The following is a 27,388-nucleotide window of genomic DNA, read 5'->3' as shown; positions in this document are numbered from 1 at the left end:
TTTATGAATAGAGAGTTTTTTTCCATGTCTATGGAATCTGCCAAATTCAGACAATCATTATGTAGCTACTGTTGTCTCCCAGGGTTTATTAGTCTTCCATCAGAAATACAATCTAGCTCAGAAGAATAAGCAAGACCTGTGCTTTGTTCTATCAAGATGAGCATAAACTGAGAACAATCAACTGGATGCCTGTGAGGAACGTATATGTAAACATGGCAGGTTTATGTATTCTTTTCAATGGTATTTTGTTACTGTTAATGGTCTGAAATGTTGCCAGAAAGATGAGGCGGCCGATGAACACAGACATTCATTGGCATCTGCTGCACACTACATCTGCCACCTCTTCTGGGGATCATCTTCACTTTATGGCCATTTAGAAAGCTTGGCACCATAGGCTTTATTACAACCAAAATCATTACTTGCCAAGAGGGAGTGTGCTGAAAAGTAATGATGCGCAAAAGAAAGACAAGTAGTACACATGCCTCAACATTTCTGGTAAAACTGGCCCTTGTAAATATATCTGCCATGGAAGAGCCTCATCCAGACACAGGTGCTGCAGCAAGCAGGGCTGTGGAGGCTGATGCCTCTTCCTTGCAGAGTAAGGCCCATCCAGGCTCTGACGGAACCTACCACAGCACATCCTTCCAGCCCATATCAGGGCCTTCCCCAGGAGGGGTGGGGGACTTCTGTGCCTCCTCCCACTGGGGATCCAGCATCAAATCCTGCACACGTGAGATGCTAAAGCCTGGGACATGCCCACAATGGACAGCTGTTTCAGAGGCCAAAAACCCTCTCAGGTGTTGGACTTGACCCAACACATGACCAGTTGACCAGTTTGACATGGTCAGGTTTGACATGAACACTCGACCAATTTACTCAGATACATATGTGTTCAGATGCATGTTTGCTTTAAAAACATTTTAGTAAAGTTTATACTTTGCTGCAACATTATCTATAAGATAATATTTTTATTTGGCTGAGGGAGGAGTTGAAGTAAGTTTTGTTGTGTTATGGCCTGCCCCTGAAGGCATTGGCTGTGTAATTTCAATGATAATATAGCATTGAAAGTAAAAGTCAATTGATGGTTGATGAGACTAACTGTGAGCATGGAGGATTTAGACACCATGCCTGGTAAAGGCCCCACATCCAGGGCTATAGCACAGGCTGGGTGAAGACAGGGAAGTGCACTTGATCTGCTGCTTGAGAGTGCCCCAGAGAGCGTGACCAGGGCCTGACACTGGAACAGCAAGAGGGCACTGATGACAGGCCAGTCCCCTGGCATAGGATGCAAAAAGAGAAAGTTAAATTAAGCCTAGTTGCTGTGCTGAAAATCATTACTATCTGTGCCATGGAGCAGACACATTCAGAGTTATCCTGAGATACCTCCTTTCCCCATCTGTGAAGTCTCCTGAGGTGTTTATCCTGTTTCACAGATGATGTCTCAGATTGATTGCACTGCTCTGCATTATGGAGAATATCCGATTAAATCAGATAAAATGAGACTTGTGATATTTGCAATGTAGCAGTTGACATTCAGGCAGCAAATTAAAATTGAGAGAAAAAAGGAGAATTCTCTCCTTTTAAATCTACCTACACTTAGAATACATCTGAATGGTTAGTGCTACTTTTTATTCCTCAGCCAGTAAAAAGCATCTAGGATTTGACTTAGTGCTTTGTTTCACAGAGCACTGTGGTTTGCCCCACTGTCTGCACCATGTATTACTGCTGTGTATGGGTATTATTCTATGGGTAAAAAGCTCAAAATCAGCACAAACAGATTTAATGAGAATGCTCTTGATTTTGAAGATCAGAATAAGAGCTACTTGCTAAGAAAGAAAATGATCTTAAATGCAGTGCTTACCACAGGTGAAAGTAAGTTTTAAATCATCTCAGTGTTGAGTCTATTTTCAGCTAGTAAATGCTGTGCATATATAATAAATAATAAGACAAGATTAACTGCCTCTTAGAGTTTCCAAATCAATAAGAGGCACTTAAGGAGACAGATTCAATCTTCAATAATTTTTTTTAGGAAAAACTGCCTCAAAGAAAGAAGTGTTGATGTGATGTTATTTGTTGTGACAGAAACTGAAATATGAATCTATTGTTTTTTGTATGATCCTACATTCATTCTAATGCAAGTCTATTCCCCTTGATTATAGAAACAGCGAATCAAAATCTGAAATATCCAATCCACAGAAATTCTCATATTCTTGCTTACTGTGCCCCCCCTCTGAATTTATTTTGAGCACATTTCTACATAATGCTTAAAATATTTCTATTAGGATTTGCTTCTGGACAGCTAAAATGTTTCATCTTAGTTGGACTTCTTGTATTTGTTGTATTTTATTATATTATTTTGATTTGTTTTGCTTTCTGGTTTGGATGTTTATGGTTTTAATTATTTCTTACTATTTGTATATTAAAGTAAAATTAATTGATGATTGGCAATACAGACGGTGTTTCAGTAATTGAAATGATAATGGTTTTTTTGGCTTGCTCAGAGGTAACTGATATTCTACATTGTAATTTGTGTTCTACTCAATTTGTTAGATTACCTTTTACAAAGCATCAAGTAGCTTCAAAAAAAAAAATGCAATATTCCAGTCCAGATAAGTTCAGAATAATTTTTTCAACAAAACTTTTGACAGCAATTCTTGACTTTGGGGTTTTCTTTTCCTGAAAAAAAATGGCAATTTTTTTGATAGAAAAGCACTTTACTAAAAATGTTTTATCAGCCTCAGTTTTTGATTTCTATTGTGTTTATCAGATTTCAAGGCCAGGTGTTTTTCCTCACGGTGATTTTCATACTGGGCCAAGCAAAGGAACTTTTTTGAACGCTTTTTTTCTTTTATTACCCTTCAGCATGCGTGTGGTTCTAACACTCATGGTAGTCCAATAGGAACAATAAAGTAAATCAAAATAGATATTAAACAAACAGAAAGAGAGCAGTAAAAACTGAAACAATAAAAATGCAGGCAATCTCCAGAAGAGTTCAGGCAGCTGGGATGGTGACAAATGACACTGGTTTCAGGTTGCTGGGTGAACTTAAGTGAGGCACACTTTGAACACAATTGTTAGGCATTTATTCCAGTAGCCTGGTAAGTATAACATATATGCACTCTACAGTGTGTTTGTTTTTTATACAGAGGAACTAAAGAATGAATTGTCAGACAGAAATAAAAGTACAAGGCTTAAAAATTAATCAAGTTAGGCAACTTGGGGGTTGAAAAAAGTTTCATTTATTCACCTGGGTTCATACAACTTGCATAGGCATCACCCTGTGTTCAGCACCATGGACCTGCAACACGGCTGCAGCAATCACCATTAGTTCAACAGCAGCCCTAAAGAGCTTTATATTCACCTCATATATTCATATTCACCTTTATATTTACCTCAGCTTTATAGCTGAGGTAAACTTTTCACACTAAAGGAAGACAAGTGGTTTTTCAGAGTGCCATGTAGACCATTAAAGTAGGACTATTATGACTCTCTCCAAGATATTTTCATGACTTCGGGTTGTAATCTTGCCTCTCCTTGAGCACTTTGGGAGTTTTTCAGTTATGCTAAATAATCACCATTGAATGTTAGCTTGTTGTAATTCAATAAATCACATTCAGGGCTGTGAAAACAACCCTTTGATGGCAGGCCTAAGGTGGTCATGATCTTTTTATTCATTAGGATTTCAACAGACTTAACTGAACGCTGGCTCTGGATGCAGTTTTACCACAGGTAGTGAAGCCACTTTTGTAAGCAAGAATAACAGGAACCTCAAGCAAATGGTTAAAAGAAAGACTCCTGAGTCACTGAAAAATTCCCCAAAGACCTGGCAAATATGACAGGGAGGCAGAATCCATCTACAAGTATCTTTGGGCAAGTGAAATTACAAGAGAAAGAATAAAATGAGAAACTTCATTGTGTCACTGTGTAAATCCTCAGTGAAAGCACAGCCTGAACATCATGGGCATTTCTGATGTTGCTTCTTGAACGTTTCTTAGGGTGCATTTCAGGTCTTCATCCTTTGAAAAAGGCAAGGAACAGAAGAGTGACCAGGGATGATTGGAGACATCCAACAGTTAATTAGAAAGGAGCAACAGTTTAAACTAGGTCTCCTAAGCTCAGGAAGAAAACAATAGAGCAGGGGATATGATAGAGCTCTGTATTATCATGGAGAGGGAAAGGAAAGAGGTCATTCATGATCTCTTTCAATACAGTACTTCCATGGATACCATGTTTCAGACAAAAAAAAAAAAAAAAAAGACTTATTCCTCCACCAACTGTATCTCTAAGCTCTGTGGTTTGTTTCCAGGGAAAATTATATGTGCTAAAAATGGATGTAAATTCAGAAGCCAACTGGAAAAAAAATTGATAAAAAATAAGAGAAAAAAGTAACATTTAGGCAACATCACCTGAAACTGCTACAGATTTTGGAAATCGTGTAATGTCTCCAATATTTAGGAGGAAGAGGGTTGGGAGGAGCAATCATAGAAAATCTCAGAAAACTGAATATGTCGTTTGTCAAGATGCAAAGTATCAGTCCTTCTCTCCAGCCAGTGAAGTTCCTGGGAAATTCTGTAGGTAGTAGCTTTTCTGTTTGCTTACCTGAGGGCTTGCAGTTGTGAGGTTTTTTACATCTGATGTAGTCACAAGTATTTCAACATTTCCAAAGCTATACTTGAAACATAACCTGATCTTAGATATGATTTCATAATCACATGTTATCAGTGGCAACATACTTGATGCTGCATTAAAGAGATGATATTTAAACTTTTAAGAACTGTTTTAATCTAATATGGGAATCCTAATGATGTTGTAACATTTTTCATCAAGTTAAGGATGATTTCTGGATGTATTTGTTACCTAAGTAATACATAGGGTGAGAAAAAAAAGGGAACTGCCTTTAGACTATGCTTTCAGGCATGTGTACAGAGGACAGCAGGAGATTTTTTCTCTAATGTTCCTTCATTTCCACCTAGAATTCAGAGCAAGCAAAAAAGTCCATCATGGCATCAAGTACAGCTGTTTGCTGAATCTCAGATTAAACTGGGTTTGCATGAGAAACCTTATACATCGCTTCCCTTTCTGAGATCCCCTTTATCAAAGCTATCTTTAAAATGTGAAAAAGCTGAAGCAGTCTGCAGAGCATCATTGACTTTAATGGGAAATGTGGCAATTTGCACAAGGAAAGGAAAGAGTACTTAGTTTATTAAGGTGGACAAATTAGCTCACTTTCTTCTTCCCTGTGTGTTGAAAGCAACTAAATATCTAATTTTCCCATTTAAATACTCCTTAAAACCTCATTTTCTGCCCTCTGCTCATGCTTACAAAGTGCTTACTTACAATCTTGCTTATCTCTGCCTTGATGACTGCAGACTTTTTCAGAGCTGCTTTACTTTTTGTGACTATGTGTGATAGAGTAGCTCACATTTTCTCCCTCACTTTTTGTGCTCCCCTGTACTTGGTCTGCTGTGAAAAGGGCCTTGAAAAAAGGGCCTGCCTCAATCTGCTCCTAAGGCCCTCCATATAAGGCTGAAACAAAATAAAAGACACACATAGAAAAGAGAAATAGATGGAGTAATTGGCCTCCAACAGGAGCACTGACACTAATGATACAAAACAAAAAGGACTTCCTGCACCTGCCAGAACTACTTTGTTATCCCAGGAAAGATCTACAAAGCAGGTCAGGACACTTGAGGCTAATCAAACACTGTTAGCTAATGGATTGTTTGTACAACTTTGTAACTCTGCACTGTCTTATTATTGCCTATTCATGTTCACATAATCTTTGTCTAGAGACAAACACTTCAGAAAGGAACCTATAAATACATGCCTGTGACCCAAAGTGGTATAAGATGGAAGAAAACTGAGGCTGACACAAACCTGACACTCACTGTGGGGGTGCCTTCCAAGGTGGAGAGGTGTCAGTCCCTGCACAGTATAATTTGGACACACGGCCTTTCTGACCCAAATTCAGGTGCAAAAGTCTTCTCCATCGGCACCAGAGCCATGTCACTCTGCTCAGTCCCATAGCAGAGGTGCATGGTGCACAGCCTGGCAGAGGTGCATGGTGCAGAGCCAAAGCAAATGTCCATCAGATGGGCAGAGTGATTTCTGAGTAGTGCAGGATGTTGCTGTTCATCTTTGAAGCATCTGATGAGCCAACAAAACAAATAATCACACAAAACTTTGCATTCAGGCACACTGTAGTGTTTGGAATGTTAATAATTTCTCCCTCCTTTTTCTTTTTTATGTTTGATTTTATTGCTTCATGACTTGGAAGTACTTCATTACTCCCTTTTAATGTTCTCATATGCAGGTTTTATCTGGAGCATTATAAATCCCTAAGCGTCATAAGCATATTACCACTTTATAAGAGACAAAATATGCTCAATGTGGAAGGATTGATGGTTTAAAAAATTCTATAATAAAAAGATTTATCTTGGAGCAATAAAATTTATCCAGAAGCAGAATAGAAGCTGCTCTTCTCTGCTGGCAAACTGCACAGCTGAGATCTATTGGCAGGAAGGTAGTGAAGGTGTTTGTCTTATATGAACCCGCAAGCTCAGAGTCATGGGAGAACGAAAGGTCAGTAAGAAGAGCAGCTCCTTATGGAGACAAAAAGCTTGTATTAGGAAAAAAAAAGGATGAAAATACAGGTAAGGAAGAGAAAGGCACGTGGATATCTGAAAATACAGAGAAAGATTTTTGATGCATGCAGGAAAGGAAAAGAACTGAGTGCTATGTATAATATGTAGAGGCTTAAATCTCATCCAGCTTCAAAACACTAGACTACTTCCCACTCTTACTGCAGCCAGCCAGGTGCAGGTGGCTGAGTCCTGTCCAGGAGCCAGTCCTCCAAAATGAAAAGTCAGCTGTGGATTCTGGACACTATTTAAGCCTTTCACTTGCATTTGCACTGAAGCCCTGGCCCAAAGTGGTGTTCGTGAGCCATTACATTAAGCCAGAGGGCAATGCAGGAGAAACCCCTGACCTTTTTAACATCTGTGCTTCTTGTCAAAGCATGCCAGTGTGATTGTACCCAGCTACTGAGCATGAATGCCAAGCTCACTTAAAAATCACCAAGCTGCAGGGACAGGTACAATCAAAAGCCATACGGCCAGGCATGCAATGGTCAGGGGATTTGGTGTCAGCAGCTATATGGCCAAGCCTAAAGGCAGAAGAAAAACTCCAGCAAGTACAGTTAGTTGAAGACCCAGACTGCAGTGTGCTGCTGGAGAACTTCTTTCTGGATGTCTTGTGTGAGTATTGTCACGCTGCAACAAAGTAATTGATGTCAACTTTAACATCTACTCTTCAGAGACCTCTCTGCTGTTTTCTTACATCTCTGATCCACAAACCCTGGGATTCAGCAGCAGTGTGGGTTTTTTGCAGGAAGAATAGGGAGAGTTTTCTCTAGAGTCTGCTTAGTACCAATAGTTCACCAGGTTTTCCTCTGCCATAAACTACATGCATTGTTCCCAATCTCTTTTCTACTTCTGATTCCCCCTCCCTGTCTGTGCTTTTCTGCATGTTATCTGGGGATGTATTTTTGACTGCCAATATCTCTTTTAGAAGAACTTTTGCCCACATGAAAACAAGGTAATGCTGCAGCTTGTGGCAGTATTACTGTCTTACATTTATTTAGACTTGCAGTTTAACAAAAGAAATGTACATAGAAAAGAAAGACCTGATCTTTCTCTGGAAAAACCTGAAATTATAATTAAATAAGGGTACTTGCATCTTTTTTCTGTAGCTCATTCTCAGGAAAATAATGGAAATTAATTCTCCTAATAAAAGGATATATTCCATGAAAAAATAACTGCAGTATCAATGGGATTGGAGTGAAAAACTTCCAAATATACTGTATATGTTTGTGACACTCTTTGTGTGGTTGGTTTAAGGCACTTTTAAATTTTAAATATGTCTAAAGAAAATTGTGAATGTAAAGTTTTCAGTGATGCTGGAATAGTCTTCCTCATGTAGTTTGGAGGTATGATTTATCATCTTTCTTTAGTGGAAGAAGAAAAAGGTTGCATATAACCAGCCGCAAATTTTTGATGGAATCTAATTTTGGATGTCATCAATCTGCAAATTCTGCAGCTCTTAGGAACAGCAATCTGGCAGCAGTATCCTTTATTTTGATGTCTGAAAAAGAACATGTTGCAGAAATAGTTTAGGAAGCTCAGTCACAGCTGCACAAGAGTTTATAGACCGTTTTCAGAACGTGAAGAAGCAACTTAACTTGAACAACCGAGTAATGTAGCAGTCAGTTTATGTTTGGAGCCAGTTCCTAAAATAAGTCTCTATTTTCATGACCAAATGAAAGCACAGCCTTACCAAGATCCAGCAGAAAGCATGTGTTGATGACAGGCTCAAGTTTAGTGCTGAACGTTGGGTGACTCCACCGTAAGCTTCAGAGGGATGATTGTTTTAAATGATGCAACAACCTGTGGTGATGCATAAACAAAATGGTTGTAGTTAATTTTGTAATACCTTAGGGATAATTGCTCAATATTTTGAACATCAGAATGTTCTAGTGACTGCAAAATTAGTAAAAGGCTCATTTTACAGCTGGGGCTTAGCTTCTCACCCTTTGAAGCCTGTTACAGCTGGCATGGTCAAAGAAACATGTTGTCCAGGCAAGCTCATTGTCATTCTGTTCACATGGATTGATATGCTGCTTTTCACAAGAATAAGGTGACTGGGATTTGTTCTGTATCCTAAGGATGTGATTTCAAGTCTTTAGAAGCTGGCAGTTACATTAGCCCTAAAACCAGGAAGCAGGTGAGCAGCTGCTGCAGGAAACTCCTCATGCCTTCACATTTCACATTGCAGGAGAGCAGCTCTGGAGTCAGGAAGCAAAGACAAGTATCGAGCACTCAGTTTCGATTCTGAATGCACAAAGCCATCATAAAAGAAAGCAGTTTGCACAGCCTTTTCTCCTGTGTGCAACCCCACTGTTTTCAGCAATTGCCTATGGAAGTGGGAGCTCTCTTCTCCTTGGTAGTGTTTTATGGATCAAAGTGTATTAATATTTCAGAGATTCTAAACCTCTTCCATGACCTGGAGGTTCACATACATTGACTTCCAGGGGAGCTAGAAGAGCAGAGTCATTAAGGCATTCTTAGACATTTCAATTCACAAAACTGAGCAATCTAATCAATAATAGCCAATGATTTTGAGCGACTGCACTTTACAATGTGCTTACAATATCCACAATTTAAGGCTTTAGGGTCTGCTTTTCCATCTGCTTTTTAGTTTGCTTATTTATATCTGGTTAGGATGTTTCATTTGGTTTCTTCAAAAACAAAGATAGTTTGCTGACAGAAGCAATAAGAGTCACAAGTAAATTAAGCGTAAAACAGTAGTGTAGAACTATCATTCAGCCTTCTTGCCCAAAAGAGATTGTCTGAGTGTTTTCAACCAGAGTATACTGAAAGCAATTCAGGTGGGGTTGGAGCAACTGCATCAATGTGAACAGGAGGAAGTCAGAATCAGCAATTTACTGTAAGATAGCATTTCTTTCTAAGACTGTCCACTAGCCACAAAGGAAATTTCCATTTTGCTTTTTTCTTTGGAAAAATAAAGCCTTGTTTTTAATCACAATTTCAGTATAAAAAATGATTATGTGACAAATTTGAGATTTTTGGTGTGAAAGACAATTTCCAGTACTGACAATAAGGTTTCACAAGACAGGAGAAAGTGGAATTTTTTCCAAGCTTAAGGTCTTACTACTGTCATGTGTAGCCTTACTGCTTTCCTCAAAACAGACTTTTATTTTTTCCTTAAAAGCTAGTTAATGCCTCTAGCATCTTTTCCATATGATGAGACTTCCTAGTATTGGGTAAAGGTTCAGAAGAAAAGAAATAATTTCTGAAAAATTCTAAACCAGCAATCAGAAAACTGTCATTTAATAAACTTTGTGGTAGCTGCCTCATTAATATTGTCCTTTGTGAGCTGTGTGGTTATTTTAAAGGAATGGAAGATATTTCCTCCTGCAGACCAGTAAATTGGTAAACCATAACTATGTATTAATTTAAATATCTATTACTATGGCTGAATCTGATCCCTACAATACAGCAGCAAAGGTGTTAACATTTTTAATTTTCCAAGAAAATTAATCTTTTAGAGTTCTCTTTTTGCTTTTCTTTTTTTTTTTTTTTCTTTAAGGACGTTCTTGCAGCTCCATTTTAAACCCTGACAATTTATATTTTAGTTATTCCATATTGATCTCTTGTATCTAACAGTACTAATTCTTATTCCTGTCAGGTATAAATTTGTCTATTCATGGGGCTGAAAAGCGTGTGCAAGTCTGTCAGAGGAGAACTGCAGCAAGCTACCCAGTGTCACAGCATCCCCCCGTGGATGGGCATCCCTCGATCCCACAAGCCAGAGGGTCAATAAAAATGGAAGCCTCATCTTCTGGATCTACAATTTCATCAGTCACTGGTGGAAAAGCAAAAACCCATCAGACAGGTAACAGATTTGCCTTGATACCTTTTCCAGTCCTATTTCACATGTGATGTGCCATGACATGGCAAGGCTGGTGTTAATAGCACAAGGTCATCCTTCTGTGGAGAGCAACCTATTGATTGTCAGAATTACTCACTGATGTTTTGTTCACATTTGATGTTTTTGTCAATTATAGATTGTAGGGAGTAACAGCAGTTGGGACAGCTGAAAGTGGGAAATAAAAATTTAAGTTTAATCATAAAAATCCCTGTGATGTGTAGTGGTATCCAAAATGTTAATGCAAGGAGATTTGGGATATTTTTTAATACTGCTTCCCTTATATATATTTAATTTTGGTAAGCCTTGAGCTAATTGCTCTAGAGGCTACAGACATCCCCCATGGAATTCAATAATTGACACTAAAATTGGTTTTGACCAAATACACAATCCAGGGTGTAGATCAAACTCTTTCTTGCTATAACACTGACAAAGCTTGTGGATCTGCACAACATCTTAGAACATAGATTAACTGGTTAACAAAATGAAACTTTTCAAAAGAAAGTCAAAATCTCCAGGGAACCATCAAATTCTAATTCGCATCGTGAGTTCATTCCTTGTTATGATAATTGAAAGTGCTATTTTAGAAATATCATTTCTCATAGTAGTGAAGTACGTTTGAACTGGCCATGCTCAGTGACTCTTCACAGTGAAATTAGACACTAAATTTCTTTCCTGAGCAAAGCAAATTAGAGCTGCCCATGAAGTCAGTTTTGTAGCATATTTATTGGAGGGTCTCAATAATCTTCCAGTGTTGCTGCCCAGAAAAGAGCATGATATATGATGTATGCAGCTAATTGAGTGCTGGGAGGCAGAGTCTATTTGTGTGAGACAGACAGTTCTGCCTGCAAACCCTTAAGTTGCAGATCTAGTAAATGGCTTGATTTTTATAGAAGTTTAAATTTTAGATTATCTATTGTAAGTTGCTATATAGGTCTATTGCCATGAGTTTCATGCACTCATAGTATTTAGTCACCATAATCTTTGTCAACACAGATTAAAGAATTTACAGTGACTCATAACCATATGCTTTGTTTATTTTAGTTTTTCTGTTCACTTGTTTGTCCTGTTTTTTCAACTTGTGTCTTCTTCGTACAAGTAGAGAAATTGCTACTACTGAAATGTTGCTGTTGCTAAAGATATATAATGATGTATACAGCATGTTAAGAGATTGACAAAAAAAGTCCTGCACCACAGTTTTTAAAAAAAGGTATCTTGAACATGCACAATAACACTCATTTTGAAATGCTGCATATTCTACAGCTATCTGTTGATAAGCAGGGTCTGTGCTTTAATATTAAATGGTGTTCATGCACCACATGCTTGTGCACAGGACTCTGATTGAGAAAAAGATCCCTTTTTAGCTAGACCCCAGAGGTTTCCTAAAATGGAATTCATTAGTGACCATTTGGATAATGATTATCTTTCAATATATGAGTTAAGTTTTATCTGTCTTCTCTTTGGACAGTAGGAGCATCTGAGAACCTACTGAGAACCCATTTTTTATGACAGGAGTCTTCTCTTGACTTACGGTCCCATTTTTTCATCTGAAATGAAAAATCATTTCTATGATTTGTGTCTGCCTTTTCAATTCTATTTGAGACCACTGTATTTGTGTTTGTATCCAGGTTAAACTGCAACCATTTGAGCTTTGTGCAAGTAGATCTAAGAAAGATTATGGTTGGCAGCAGCAGCAATATATAGCACTCCTAAGAGGAAATTCTGATTTAAACAAAAAATCATATGTTCTTCATTCAAAGTCAGTCACAAATTAACAGCTTAGATTCATTACCAAATTAAGACATCAGTTGTCCAGTGGCAGTACCTTATCTCAGATATTGTAAGCAGCTTGATATTTTAGAAAGACAATGTTCTTATGTATATTAACTACTCAGATACCAGATCTTACAGCAGTCTTTTCTAAGCTGTCATCCTGCTACTGCATACAGTGTTTGTAGGGTTTTGTTCCATCTAATTTTAAGTAGTTCATATAATTTGGGTTTTGCCTTCTGTTGGACTGCTGCTATAATCAAGTAGCTCTCACTGTTGGAGTAGTATATGCTATACTCTGAAATTTTCTTTTTCCAGTTAGCAAATACTCCAAACATGAAGGCAGTCTAGCATAATAGAAGGTATTTCTAGGACTTAAAATGGCATTTTAATTCTTATCAGTAAAAGAGACTAGGACCATGGAAAGAAAAGATCCTTGATAACGTACAGGTTGAGAGTATTTCTCTTTGATAGCACACTACTTCTGTTTTCTTCACAGTATCTTTTTTCCCTTTGCATTGTTTCTTCTTTCAAGAATGACAACTTTTATTACCTATCATGAATTCTATTTATTTGACAGTAGTTGCCTTTGAATGAAGTTCATACATAGCTGTATGCTAAGGACAAGAAATAATAGATACTGTTCATTGTTCCACCATTCCTTTCCAGTTACTTCCCTGCCAGTTTTATTTGTAACTAGTAAGGAGCCTGAGGCTCATGACTTCTATTATTAATCTGGGTGTTAGAGTGGCTAGGGAGCGGTGAGTAGGCTGTACTGTACCTTATTTAAAAATAAATAAACTTTAAAACTTTTTTGTGCAAGCTTGCAAAGAGGCACTGCTCAGCCATGAGCAGAACTACAACATCTGTGCTTGTATTATAAGCAGATATAAAGGTATCAAGAAACTGAAACAAAACACAGAGGAAAATGGAGAAACAAGTGGAAGAAAAAGGCTATTAATGGGGAAGGGAAAACTCCTGACACCTTTGCAGGTGCACCCGCACAAGGGAACTTTCTCTTAAAAGAAGGAAAGCAAAGATGAGTATAAGCAATCAGATGATAAATTTAGATGTAATGGGATTAAGGCAAATATGCATTTCTTTTCAAAGTCAGGAACAGTATGATTTTAGTTTTGAGAAACATATAGTTATCATCTTCCTTCCATATGAGCAGCTGTGGTGTGTTGTGGCTAGTGGGGTACAAGGCTGCTGAAGCTGAGAGTTCAAAGCCATTGTTGGCTGCAGTGAATTGGCACAAGGCTCCTGAAGACAGTGTACAATAGTCGGGTCTGCGCTGCACACAGAAGGCTCATTTTGAAAGCAACACTATCATCATTTAGGCTCTCTGTAAGAGCAACAGAATGAAGCATGAAACAAGCCTAGAGGGGGTTAAGCTGTCATCCCAGGCCATTCCCTCAATGTCATGGTTAGGCAAATCTGGAGACAGAAAAACGCCTCACCTCCCTTCTGATGGCATTGCGCCTTGGCTGTGCAGCAAGCAGTACTTTGGTTTCTGGGCTTCTGCCTGCTCTTTCCGTTGTTAATCTACTCCAAGTCAGGACAATGTTACCTTGCCTCATTCTCTTGGTGACAAATTCCTTTCTTTTCAGATTCTGCAGAACTTGTCAAACCTCATATTTCTAGGAGTCCCTAAATTTTCTGGCTGTGGACAAATATGTCTTATTTAATATGTCTAAGCAGCAGTAAAGTAAATTCTTTCATTGTGACAAACTCTGGAATCTTAGTTATTCTCTACTTGCAACATTTCCTATCGCTTGTTACCCATTTTGTAACAACAGGAATACTGAGGTTCTCTGGCAAGGTTTTCTCTCTCTGTGCTTCTGGTAAAACCTTAATGCATTTTGAGGTTTAGATATATTAGTGTATATACAGTGACTTATATCACTTATACAACTCAGTACTGCAGGCAATCTACAGGAGCAGAAGAAAGGGTTGTCTTTGAAATAATTTATTTCCAAAATTTAGTTAACATGCAAAGATTCTTCACTCCAGGAAACACATAAAAATATTCTAGAAAATGCTGCTTTCAAAAATTTACTGTTCAAAAATATCTCTTTCAAAGCCAAAGAACTGTACATTTTGGAAAGGACATTCCTTGCTACCTGAAACTATAAAGACATATCCATGATACTTGAAAGAACTGTATGTGCTGAAAGGACTGGTTCCTGGCATTATGGTGAAAGTCTGCTGGGGTCATTGGAATTTACTGAGGAACTTTTCTTGCACTCTCTTGCTTTTTGTGATAAGAAATATTTGATAAATTACAAGCTTAAAAGAAGGCACGTTTGCTTTGGACAGGTTTTCCTTTATGTTTGGGTCCTCTTTTTTTACTGCTTATCAGTCTGCAGCATTTTTATTGATGACTCTACTTGCTCAGCTTGTAAATAAGAAAGAAGAACTAGGGGGCTTGGCCAACAAAAAAACTGACTTGGAAGCAAGTAAAAAGGCCTTGGTTCTTGAAACTAGCAACAAAGGAAAAAAGGAAATGTGTTTGATAAGCTTAGTCACAAGTTAATTAGCATTGAATTATCAAAAGATCTTGGACTGAAGCCTTCAACAATGATAATTTACTGTGCAAAATATATCCTTTTCTCATCACAAAATATGCATATGCTTGTTAGCATTCACATTTGATTGTAAATGGTCTTTAGAAGATCTATGTTAGTTAGGTGCGACTTGCTGGTTAAATCACATTTTCTTTTCTTTGCTGACTGGCAGGACATGTGGCATGCATCTCTCCTAGGTTAAAAGACTAAAACCCTGCAAATAATTCTGCCAGGAAGCTCTGTCATGCAAGTACTTCTTGGCAGCAAATGCATGCATGGCATGGGGATAGCTGATGTAAATTCATCTGGAAATTTGATTTCACACTGAAAGTAATGCTGTTATCTTACTTGTCTAACATTATTAAGGGAACAATCCTTTTCAATATGCCTTCTGCTGGGTGTACACAGAACTTTCTGTCATGTGGAATGAAGCATAGAAAATGCAAGCATATTTCGAAAAAGTTCAGTATTCCCCTCATTAAGCTAATTTTCATATTAAAACCCCCACATCTTTACAAGAATCATTCCTATGCAGAAGGACTTTAATTTGGACATTAATGTCAAAGAGACCAGCCTGCATATTTAACTTTTCACTTTCTCTACAGCCTGTGTTCAAAGCAATGTAAGTTCAACGCACAGAGCAAAATTTCTCCCGTGTTGGTACTTCAAGTGTGATCTGTGAACACCTCCCTGCTGAACACAGACTGTGTTCATTCTCCTGCCTCTGGGTGCTCTGCAGCCCCTGCAAAGCTCCTAACGAGAGGAGCAGTTTGCCTCATTACCATGAGGACCTTTCGTCATCAGACTGAGTGCAGGACCCCACATGGTGATTATGCAGTACTTTGAAATTAAGAGCTGAACTAGCCAGGAGATGATGCAGAGCTTGAAATCTTCTGTCACTTTGCTTAGTCATTCTGCCTATTCCATTCAGCCTTTTACCTTTCTATGACAAAAGTAACTTTGAAAATTTAAGGTATCAAGTCTCCTGGAATGTTCATTCTAGCACTTTGGAGAACACTTTTGCAACAGCATGCTAACAAAAAAAAATTAGCATATAAAACACTGTTTTTCAATGCTGTCTTGCTTAATTTAAATGCAATTTAGGCAGGCAGAAATTGCATCCCTCTGTATCAATTTGTGCTGCATGTGACACACGTAAGTATTGAGTCTATCAGGAAGGGACCTGTGCATGCCCTCAATAAGGGGCTTCAAAAATAATATCAATAATTTGAAGTGGTGACTTTCAGGATATTTTGTGTTTCTTTGAGGGTGTTTTTAAACTTAATTCTTTTCAAATGCTTTTTTTTTTTCTTCCTGCTTTGATAACTCTCCTGTTTGCTGTTATAAAACATTCTTTCATTCAGCCCTGAAATCAATTATGCATGTTTACTTTAAAATCAGTACAATTCACTCTCAGATTTCAGCTCTCCTGGCTGTTGTTAGTTTACAATATGTAGTCACCTCACAAAGGCTGCAAAATGCCACTCTCTGTGGACATCTGTTCCTGATTGTTCTACCATCAGAGTGTTTCCTTTCAAGGGGAAAAAATAGGAAAAGGCTTAGGACTAAACTCACTGATCCTAAAGCAAGGTTATAATGTCCTGAAGCCAGTGTAACATGGCTGTTTTAAAATGACTTGACCATTCTATTCTGAAAAAAAAAAGACAATATATAAAATTTTGCAAAGTTTCTGAGAAAATAATGACCCATTTAATCTAAAAAAAAAACCTTATAATTCAAGGAACAGTGAGAGAGACTTTGAATAATCAGTTATTATGTTCCTGTAATGCTTGACTGAAAAATGGGACTTTTTCTTAGCTCTATAGTTCTTGCTTAAAGGGGTTTAGCATTATGTAAGACTCTATTTCTAATGTTAAATATGTTACATATATTCCAAAGAAAGATTCTTGCAGGAAGACTGTCAAAAGATGGAACAAACTAGCTTCTACTTTGGCAGAGATGCTTTTAAAGTCAGAAAAGGGATTTAACTAAAATAGGGCTGCATAGTGTTATTAATTTCTACAAAAGGTTTGTAGAAAGTCCAAAAGATAGCAAGACCTCTTTCCTAAGACCAAGTCTGCTGGTTCATCCTGATATCTCAAAATTCTGCCAGACCTTCCTATACAACTATAAAAAAAAAAAAAAAAAAAAAAGAAAAATTAAAAACCAACCAAACAAAACCAAAAGCAACCCAAAACCAACCAACCAACAAAAAACCCAAGCTAAACCAAAACAAAACAAATCAGCAGGGGGGCTCTTATTCCTTGGATGAGTAGACATGCTACACGTAAATGCTTCTAGGATTCTAATGGACCCACTAGAAATTCCAACCAATGTACTGTGGTGCCAAAAAAGCTCAAAAGCCCTAAAGAGTTGCATAAACTTAGACCAAGCATAAGGGCAGCAGCAAAGCAAAAAGGTGAAGTCATTTCTAATCTGTCCTTTGTTTCTGGGAACTTCCTTTGGGTCATACAGACCTCTGACTGTTCCTGTGCCATGAGTGGGTGGATGTGTCAGGAAAGCAAATGTGTCCTCTGTGTGTCTTCACAGAGGCACAATATTGGCTGCTCCCATCCTTGGGAGTGCAGTTCTGTACTATTTTATGTTTTAGAGGTCCCATAGAGCACAAAGCATCTGGCTTTTTGAGGTCTTTTTCATTACTGGTAACATTCAGGGTGGTTAAAATAGAAAAAGGGAGATGCTACTAGAGTTTAGTACTTTGTTTAGACCTTGCTTTAGGAATGCACCAAACACAGAAAAGGAATTCAGGGCCTATTAAACTGATGAAATATTTTTAAGGATCATCAAAACTGCACATTTTTTCAACTGCACCTTTTGTGTTGCCAGAATGCCTGAAAATTATGACCCTTGCTATTCCAATATTCTCCTACTGCTTGTGAGGGAGACTCTGCTTAGAGCCAGTTGCTGAAAATAATCTCTTTGGGGTAGGCATCTCATGTGAACAGCCCAATACTACTCCATGCATTTTAATGTCAAAGTGCTCTATTTGTCCTTTGCAGATTTGGGTAATTATAGTAGGTTGCAAGGCTATATAAGAAAGGCCAACTGCACTAGTATAGACAGCATGATTCCTGCTGTTTGTAAGGTTCTCTCAAAGACAAATTAAAATTTTGAGAAAGAATATTTTTACAAAATGTTCTACAAATATTGGTCCCATTCTTCCACTCCAGTTTGTAACTGAATGATTGTATTTATCATAACCTCTCCCTAATTATGTCTCCACCCAGACTGGTAGGTCAGAACCATATCCTCTCTCTGTAATAGACTAGGGTGGGATTCATTGATCTGTGTTTAGTTTCTGTACAGAAGGTATATTTAATGGTAGCTCTAGTCTGAGACAAAAGTAAGAAAGACTTTACAAAGACAGTGGATTTCCGGGCTTCGTGGCCCTGGCCTGGGAAAGGGCTTATGATGCTGTAACTGAGGGGCAGGCCCCCTAGCTCATGAAAATTGGAAACAAGGTAAGTAAAAAGGGGAGGGAGGAATTTGATGATGACCTGTTAACTCAAAAGCAATGTAGAATATAGAAGGAACAGATTTGTGGGAAAAAGGATGTTGGTAGCCAGGAATGTTTACTAGCCAAATGAAACCTTCCTCTCCAGAAATCTCTAAATTTTTCCAAACTGGAAGGAACAGACTGGGGATGGACTGGATGTACTTGCACTGTTCTTACTCCCTTTGGCTAAGTACTTGATGTCAGAAATAGGATCCTGCCCTGCATAGACCCCTGTTCTGCTATCCTATCTTCAGGATAACCGTTTTCACAATCCTGTGTTATGTTCATTCCTCAGCAGTCTTAGGACAGCTGAAATTCCCCAAATGGTTTAGCTGCTGGTACTTTTTGCCAGAATTAATTACCAGCTTATGTTCAGACTGTGAAGGCAGTGCTGTGGTACAATGTGAGTATAACTGGTTGTTACATTAAAACACACCTGAAAGAGACACCTGGGTTCTTTTTAAAGCTGTCTTGATGTCCCACATTATGATAAAGTAAATATTTGTGCACTGAAGTTTTCTGTTAGATTGTTCCCTGTGCAGCCAGATTTTCTGTTTGTCTCATCAATAGAGAGAACTGGGTGAGGGTTTTGCAATAAACTGTTGGTTTAGCAAAGGTTTTTCTCTCCTCCCCTTTATGAATGGCCTGGTAATGACTTCTGATATTTGTAAAGGGATTTATCATTCACAAGTAGTTTGATTTTTCAAACATGGACAAATATTTGAAGATCACATGTGATGGTGATCTTTGATAGTTTTGTTTTTATATGTGTGCTCACATATAAAAAGAGGAAGAGAGGAGAGGTAAGAGGAAAGAGGAGAAGGTAACAATCATTCTTACTATTATTTTTCCAGAAATAAAGGTAGTAGGAAATGGACTGGATTGCTCAATGTGTTTAGATCTTATATTTCTTTCAAGATCCTTATTTGCAATATACAGTTGTGGAGAAATGTCTTTGCTTAGTTATATTTCATTATATAAATATTAAATGGCTTTGTGCCATTTTCAGAGTATATCTTGTGAATACCCATCTCAGGCACTGTGACACTTGAAGAGAGTAGCTTTGTTCCCCATAGGAGAGACACTTTGATGCCTTGTCTCTTTGTATAATCACTGAAGTCTTTTTAGGAGGTAATTCCTAAGGCTTGTTGTGCAACTCTGTTCCTCTACTGATTGCTGAAGAATCTGAACCAGGGCCAAATAGAGCTGAGTGATTGGAAATGTTAGTCACAGGGATGTGCTTGTGTTCAGTGTGAACATTTGGGTCCTTTCAATAGTCAGAAGATGGAGGCATCTTCTGAGCATGGATGGGACATGAAGCAAGAGGTTGTGAGCTTTTGCAGAGTTGTCCAGTAGTTTGCCCATGTGCGTTCTGCCCATGTGGGAGGCATGGATTATCAACTCTCTGCAGTTGTTGTCCTGTTCAAATTTGCTACTTAAGAGGTGCCTCCCCCTTGATGACAGGAGCACAGCCTTTGTGGGTTTGACAGCACTCAACAGCTCATTCTGGGCAGTGATGGAATTGGAAATATGAGAATTGAGGGCAATCAGGACCCTGTCCTATAGTCTGGTGTTCAGGCTGTTGTGACAGTAGAGGACATTTTCAAGGTATTGCTTTGCACCAAGGGTTATCTGTCCATTTTTCCTATGGTTGTCTCTGGAAAAGGCATTCACAGCATGAAAGAAAAAGAACAAGTGCTGAACATAGAGCTCCCTGCATCTCTAGGTAAATGGCACAAACTGTGTTTATTGCCAGCCAGGGTTTCATGGAGGGAAGAGTGGAGACCATATGCCATCAAAATACCACAGTCTGTGATAAATCAGTAATATTGAGTGTTCAGAAATCTCCCTTTCACTACTGCTGCTTCTGGAAGATAAGAAAAGAGTTTGTTCTAATAATAATTAAACATATGTCATGTCTTGCATGTGTCATGCATTACAATGAAAAGTGAATATATTTTTTAATTGCTTTTCAAAAATAATACCAGTATTTTTATTGCTGTGCCTTTGAAATGACCATGCACAGATAGCTATGGCATAGGTACCTCGATTTAGCCAGAATGATTTGGGGTTTGAATTTTTTTTTCCTAATATTCCTTGGACTTTCTCATTGAAAACGAAGAAGACCTATATTTTTGTTCCAATAATTTTCAAAACTAAAAAGACATTTGAGTCTTTTTAGACACTCCACTTGGATGCTAACAGTCAGATAATGTTATTTTATTCATAAACAATGGGAAATCCATTAAGATAAATGGTGTTTTCTGCCTACTAGAAGAAGATGTGTTTAGCTATACCAAATAGTGATAGATGACACACTTTTGTTTCAAGGTAATTAATAAACCAATAAAGAATATCAAAAGTTATATGGAAGTTCTTATGTATTTATAGGCATCTATGGCAATCTACAAGGTCAGAAGTTTTTCAAAGGTCTGCGAGTAATTCCACAGGGTACCCAATCTTTTCAGTCTTGGAAACAGATTGTGTACTAATGCTATTATTATGGAGTACTTTGTATTAAATCAGAAGTGTCCAAAGGCCACTCAATGTGTATCATTAACAGTTACTTAGAACTTTTCCAAAAATGTGGATGTTTGTAGCTAGTCGGGGCAAACCATGTGACATACCTTGGTAAAAGTAAGTACTTGTATTGTGAAAAACTGACACTTTTAAGATATTCCAGTTTGTCATTACATGTGCATTTGTAGATGTGGGGGACAGCTGGTCTTACTCTGATGTTACACTGCATTACATGTAAAAATATGCCAGCAAGTTCTCAGAATCAGAGAATTAACACGTGAGTATTCCTGCCTTACCCCCACTGCCATCTTCAAAAGGAGCCCAGAACTGGAAACAAGCATCAAAATGAAAGGAGAAGGGAACTCACCACACACACCCCACATCCTTTGTAGAAATCTGAAATTGTGTTGAAGGTGTAAGGTAGAGGAAGCTTAGTGCTGCTGGCGAGGAGCAAGGTTGGAAGGAAAGTTTCTGGGTAACAGTCTTTTTCCAGAAAGGAGTCAAGTGTTGGGCTGGTGAACCAAAGTTGCAGTTTGCAAACAAAGACTTTCTCTACTGTGTAGAGAAGAGGAAGTGCAAGGCAGGACATAAGACATGTTTCTGCATCCTGCTCTGAGAACATACTTAACAATGATAAGTTTGTGTTGTGAAACTCTGCACTACTGTACATGAGAGATTTAAAGGCAGAAACAAAAAATTAAATACTTTTGATATATTAAAATCTATCTAATGTAATCACTGAAGTGCATTTGATGTGCACAGTATTTACCTTATGCTGCAGGAGAGAAAAATGCCTAAGCAGAAAGAATATGGTTGGTGAGGACCAAAAAAGAACATGATATAGGATTTCTAACAGAAAACACTTTCTGACCAATGTAGCAAAAGCAGCTCTCTCTGAAAGATTTGATATGGTACACGTCAGCCTTCCACTTAATGAAATAATTATCTATCTCTGAGCTACTGCTTTCAAGCTACTGCTTTATCTTGCTAGGAAGACATATGTATGTTAATGTATATTTGCGTACATTCTATGACTCATAGAACAGCTTGTGTTTTTTTCTGAAGCAGTAATTGAACCAAAGTTGTTTTCATCAGGTGCAGTTGCACTGTCCAGTGCAGTCATGGGGCAGGTCCTGGGAAGGCCAGCTGTGCTGTGCATTTTGTTTCCATTCCTGTCACAGACATGAGAAGTGCCAGAGTTGAGAGCAGTAAAGCTGTGCTGTACACACACAGGCAGACCCCTGACTAACATGTATAGGAAATGCTTAATGCAGTTTCCCTTTGAAACTCTGCTTTTGATGCAGATGATGTGCTGAGAACTCACAGGAAGAAACCAATAAAAAACATGCCTGAAGGGATGATTCTTTATCCCTTGTTGACACGGGTTAGCCTAGAGTGAAAAGGGCACCATGCACAGCAGCTTTCAGCTTGTTTTAAAGGGTCTGCTAAGAAGGGGCAACTTCTCTGTTGAACTTACATGTACTTAGTGTAGCAAAACAAAAAACCTGCTCATGTCAGAATTATATTTGCTCTCGCTAAGTATCGCCCTCTTAGAGGTAGATGGCTCTGTGAAAGCAGCATCCACCCACATGGCAAAATCTCTTTCACTACAAGTTGGAATGCCCTTGTTTAACATCAGCACTGTATTAACTATGCTGGTACACAAATTGCTTCTCTGATACAGTTGGTCATTTTTATATTTAGAAGTATGTTAAAATTCTGACTGAGAACAAGCCATCTCATTTAGCTTCTAAAATTAAAAGTCTTTTAAAAATCTTGTTTGTTTTCTTAACCTAATTAATTGGAACCCTACAAGACAAATAAAAGAAAAAGTATGTTAGTTTATGCACAACTTTATGCATCAATAAGTAAATCAGAGGAGTGCCATGAGGTAATTTAAAATATTATTTCCCTTGAACTAGAAAGTCTCAATAAGCTGAGAAAAATTTGAGACTGATCTTCACAAAAGAAAAAACATAAAATTTTTAAATCTAATATTTACTTCACTTTTGTATGTGTCTATTTCTCATACTTCTGTGGAAAGAGAGTCTTTACCATCCTCTCAGACAATATTGCTTTGATTTTACTCAGTGGGATATGTAATTGATAAAGCATAAATCAGCAGCTGCTAAAGCAAGAAGGAAATGCTAAAGGCAGGTGAGTGATCCATCAATAGCAACAGTGACATCAGATACTGTCTTTGCATGTAGTATTGAAGATCTGTGGTAAGGCAAAGAAAATAAATCTCTGGAACATGGATGAGGTCACTGTGGCTCTTTCCAAAGAGCTACTGGTTTAAAACCTCTATGTGACAACAAGCCGGAAAGCATTAATTTGGCCAGTCCACAGCCCACCACATAGGTGGTGTTTCTCTCATCTAAAAAAATATGCAGTAGTCCCTCCTGAAAAGGAGATGCTGACAGAGGGAGGAGGATAGAAGCCCAAGTGACCTAATTCAAGTCTTTATTGACATCACTAAGGTCATGGGAGAAGAAAGCATTCCTGCAACCCCTACTATAAAAGCTGTGCTGTTGGTAGATACATTTTTTCCCTTGTGTTGGTGAAGGCAGGTTTGTAATTAGCTATGTGTTTTATCACAAATGATTGGTAGAAGATTACCCCTAAAATTTTGGCTGATATTCAGACTGGATGCTGTTATAATCTGATACTTGAGCAGTGAGGCCAGATATTAAGGTTATTGTGAATCTGACAACCATAGAAGACCATCATTTCTGTGCATTGCTGAAAACTCCCTATACTGCAAGAGGATCAGATACAGGAGAGGAATTTGAGTGCAGCAAAATTGTCTTGACTTCATTGTCTGAAACACAGTCAGGTTTAGGCTGGTCATTTCTGACCACTTCCTAGGCATTTTGGGTTTTTTATTTAAAGAGAGGCTTTGAAGTCAGCTGTGTACATTCTCCAAGAGTTTAATTTTATTATAGGTAGTCCATCAGATATCTGCACTTTGGGACATCCATAGCTGACTGCCACTTCCTTTCTGCCTGGCCCAATTAATTCTGATCTGCTGGAGTGCTGCAGGGATCCTGCTACCTTCATCTCTTCTGAGGAACAGTGACTTAAATGTAACAAGGATGGAGGGCTTGAGGGAGCAAAGGGTATTTTATATTTGTCCATATTGTCATTAATTTGCTCTAACTAGGGTTGAAATGTAGAACAAAGGCTCTTGGACACAAGGATGCAAGTATGAACTGGTGTATGTTAAAAGTAGTAGCTGAGTATTTAAGAAGAAACAGAATGATATAATTTGCGAAGCTGCTTAACTGAATTGCTGTCCATTGATTACTTTTCTACTTCCATCATATTATTTGTATGTATTTTTCAGCAGTTGCAGTATTTTTTCTTGGGCCTTAGAAATCTCTTTTGGGGCAAATCTTAGCCTCTCATCTCTGAGGTCATCTGAAGATTTCCTGAGGCTGCTATTGTATGAATAATCAGCTGTCTCCCTTAAGAAATTCTCTTTGTTCTACATCATTAAATGCTGACTCCTGCTGCTGCTATGACAGATCACTTTGCAGGAATCTAAAAGGGGAGTTGTCTCTGATCTTAACAGTGAATCTTTGCTGTGGAATAAAAGAATACGCTGAAGCAAGCATGAGACAATTTTAATTTTTAATATTTTAACACTGAAAAATAATAAAGGATGAAGCTGGTCAAAGTGTACCCATTTTGAGATCTGTACTCCAAAAAGTGAAGAAGGGCCTCTAAAACACTTTTGAGTAATTTTGTGCCTAGGAATATTATTTGTCACTCCCATCAAGGCAGTAGTGAGATAGTAATTTGGCAAGGAGAAGGGGAAAATACAATAGGTTAGCCCAGAATTCTCAATAAGAGCATCTTGCTATAGGCAGCCTGTAGATGAAAGGAAAATGCTTCTTTCCAAAGCATGAGTGATAGCTTCTAGTGAAGCACAGTAACCTAAATGACCTGAAGTTTTGTTCTTCCACCTCAGCCTTTTTGGCATGAATTCCTTTCCCACATATTTCCCTGACCACTGAAGGTGTTTGCTAACTCTGTGCTTTAGGTACTCAAGGACTCCATGTCTAACAGATGCCTTTGTTAAAAGCTTTCCTGCTAATCTTCAAAAACCAGAGATATTCCCAGTAGTTCCCTCTTTCTCTCAGTCTGTATCCAAATACCGTGTAGCCAGCATCTTGTGCCTGTTTGGCCATTTTCTGTCTGCTCTCAATATGCAGCCTCTCAATATTTCTCTGTTTTCAAAATTTCCTGCTTTCTTTGCTAATGTTGAAAGAGCACAGAAATGGGCAAATCTTGTGCCTATTTTTGTGTGTAAATAGGTTTGAAACTGTGACCCGCCAGAATAAGTTTTTATTCTGCAATGCTTTTAAACAGCAACTATTACATACCAATGTGAATCCATTTGAAATGGACTCCAGTGCTGGACTCCTTCCTAGGCTATATCATGCCATCAGGTTGGCATACAAGATCTTACGGTGCCCTGCATCTGAAACACACTGTCCACGTTCTTTTTGTCCTAATGGTTGTTTTCTGTCTTGCAACTTACTTTGTGCGTGTGTTTTGTTTCAGTCTGTTTGTTCCTGTGCCATTTGTAACAACATCTCTTGTGCCATTTGTAGCAACAACATTTGGGTGCTGGTTTTGTAGATGGTATGGTGAGGTGATGCTCATGGCATGGCAGAAATGGTCACCTGAATGAGGGACTTGCCAGTGGTGACTCTGCATCGTTGCAGATAGCAGAGAATGTTGTTGTTTCATTCTATTTAGCTTTAAGTCAGTCCATGTTCTATCTGAAGCTCCTTGGTTTGAAGAAAATTTGGTTCTGCTAAGGAGGAAAAATGGAAATACCTTCATTCAATGTGTATGTTTCCTCACCTGAAGCCCCTTGGCTGGATTTTCTACTGCACTGTCACAAACCCCATCAATCTCTTCAATTTCTTCAGAAGGAAGAGAGGATTTGCAGGTTAACCAGCTGGAAACGCAAATATGGATAAAACCAGACATACAGAAGACAGATGTGGACTTTTCAGAAATTCTTAATGCAATACAAGAAAGTAAGTTCTTCCTTGGATGCAAAATTGTGTTTACAGTAGAAGATTCAATTGAGATGTATTGAAATTATGACTGAAGGCAGACCCAAAGTGATGAACTGAATGATAAGTATCTATTATTAAAATCTCTTAGGAAGTGCAATGGATTATTGGAGGCTAGTTAAAAATCTTTTACTATCAGAGAAGTCATAGAAAGATTTGAATTACTGTGTGCCAAAGGATTCCAGCAGTATATATTTTCTATGCAGACATAATCAGAAATAGTAAGATTCCTGGTAGTTTATTCAGTGCTTTGCACTCCTGAGTAGCTGTGTGAACTAATAATATTATTAAAATGATGCAGTTGGGGTTTGAAGACTGGATTTGATGTTCCAGTTCTTCCAAAGTTTTGGGCTATACTCACATTTTTGCAGCTGGTACTTTTTGGGAGAGTCATGAGGTTGTCACAACAAGTGAAGGTCCATGTGTCTTAGATGCTGCACAAAATTATCTCTTTTTATATGTAATGGGCTGTGGACTAAGAATTAATTGGTTCACCCTTCTTAAGTCCAACTGCAGAATGATCTCAACACTTGTGCTATAAGTTGAGCTACTCTTGTTAATAACAGTGGAAGACACCCCCCCTACCCAAAACTGATGCAATTCTGGAATCCAATAAAATCTGGAATTTCAGTGAGAATTTTTCCTAAGAGTTTGAAATTCTTATGCAGGCTGAGAGTCAAAATGCAAGCCATGGCTTCCTGGCTTCCTTATTTTCCAGTTAGATTTTAAACTGGGTGTTTGGTATAGCAATTTTCTAGAGTGGGAAACAGCAGCTTACATTTTAGAGTGCTAAAGGATGAATAAGAATGTATAAAAACCCAGACTCTGCCTGATATTTGCCACATGAATAAGGAACCACACAGTGGTAGAATCAGGCTGTTTAGTGGTGGTACTAGTTTGGGGGTGGAAGGAAAATGCTCAGGATAGATGATGGGGGTAATAATTTGAAATTGAATCACCTTATTACTTAAGCTACAGGTTTAGGATGAATTCCATGTTTTCTGATTTAAAAAGCTTTTCCCATCAGAAATCTTAACGTGAGGTTTTGTCTTCTCCCTTCTCCACACCAGCACAGCCCAAATTTAGGCCTGGGGGCAGTCAGGATGCAGACTGGAGAGGCTGAAAAGGCACTGCAGAGTCTTTCAGAGGTGAATAGACAAAATGGCTAAACATGGATAAGCAATTTAATCTGGGAGTGCTTCAAGAATTTACATTTTGATTTATGGATTATTCACAAGCATTTTGAGAAGGATGCAGCTTTTACAGCCTGGGAGAGAGTGTTTTTTCTTTATCCAGACACAGGTGCTGTGGGGAAGTTAACCTCTATGTCCTTTAGCTACATCTCCTTCATCAAAGACAGAAGGAATTCTGTACAACCCACTTTGCAGAGGCTTGTTGTGTGCCATGGAGGGTGT

The 27,388-nt window shown here is 38.2% G+C and overlaps 1 protein-coding gene across 11 annotated transcripts in view; it reads left to right on the top strand.

Annotated features, from left to right (window-relative positions):
- ANO4 (anoctamin 4) overlaps positions 1-27,388 on the top strand; it is a 187,407-nt gene that overhangs the window by 45,207 nt on the left and 114,812 nt on the right. For 9 of the 11 annotated variants that reach the window (XR_011678567.1, XR_011678566.1, XM_071423193.1 and 6 more), the window contains exons 2-3: positions 10,267-10,473; positions 25,824-25,934. Coding sequence is in view for 9 of the 11 variants with exons in the window: in XM_071423187.1 (XP_071279288.1) it covers positions 10,267-10,473; positions 25,824-25,934 (318 nt within the window). In the remaining 2 variants the exon portion in view is untranslated. The remainder of the gene's footprint in view (positions 1-10,266; positions 10,474-25,823; positions 25,935-27,388) is intronic. The other 2 variants (XM_071423190.1, XM_071423189.1) reach the window with 1 other exon arrangement.

This window comes from Agelaius tricolor, unplaced genomic scaffold (assembly GCF_023055355.1).
Source record: "Agelaius tricolor isolate 1412-34295 unplaced genomic scaffold, bAgeTri1.0.p SCAF_3, whole genome shotgun sequence".
Taxonomy (NCBI): Eukaryota; Metazoa; Chordata; class Aves; order Passeriformes; family Icteridae; genus Agelaius; species Agelaius tricolor.
The sequence above is the reverse complement of the archived record's forward strand: the minus strand, read 5'-3'. Positions and strand labels throughout refer to the sequence as shown.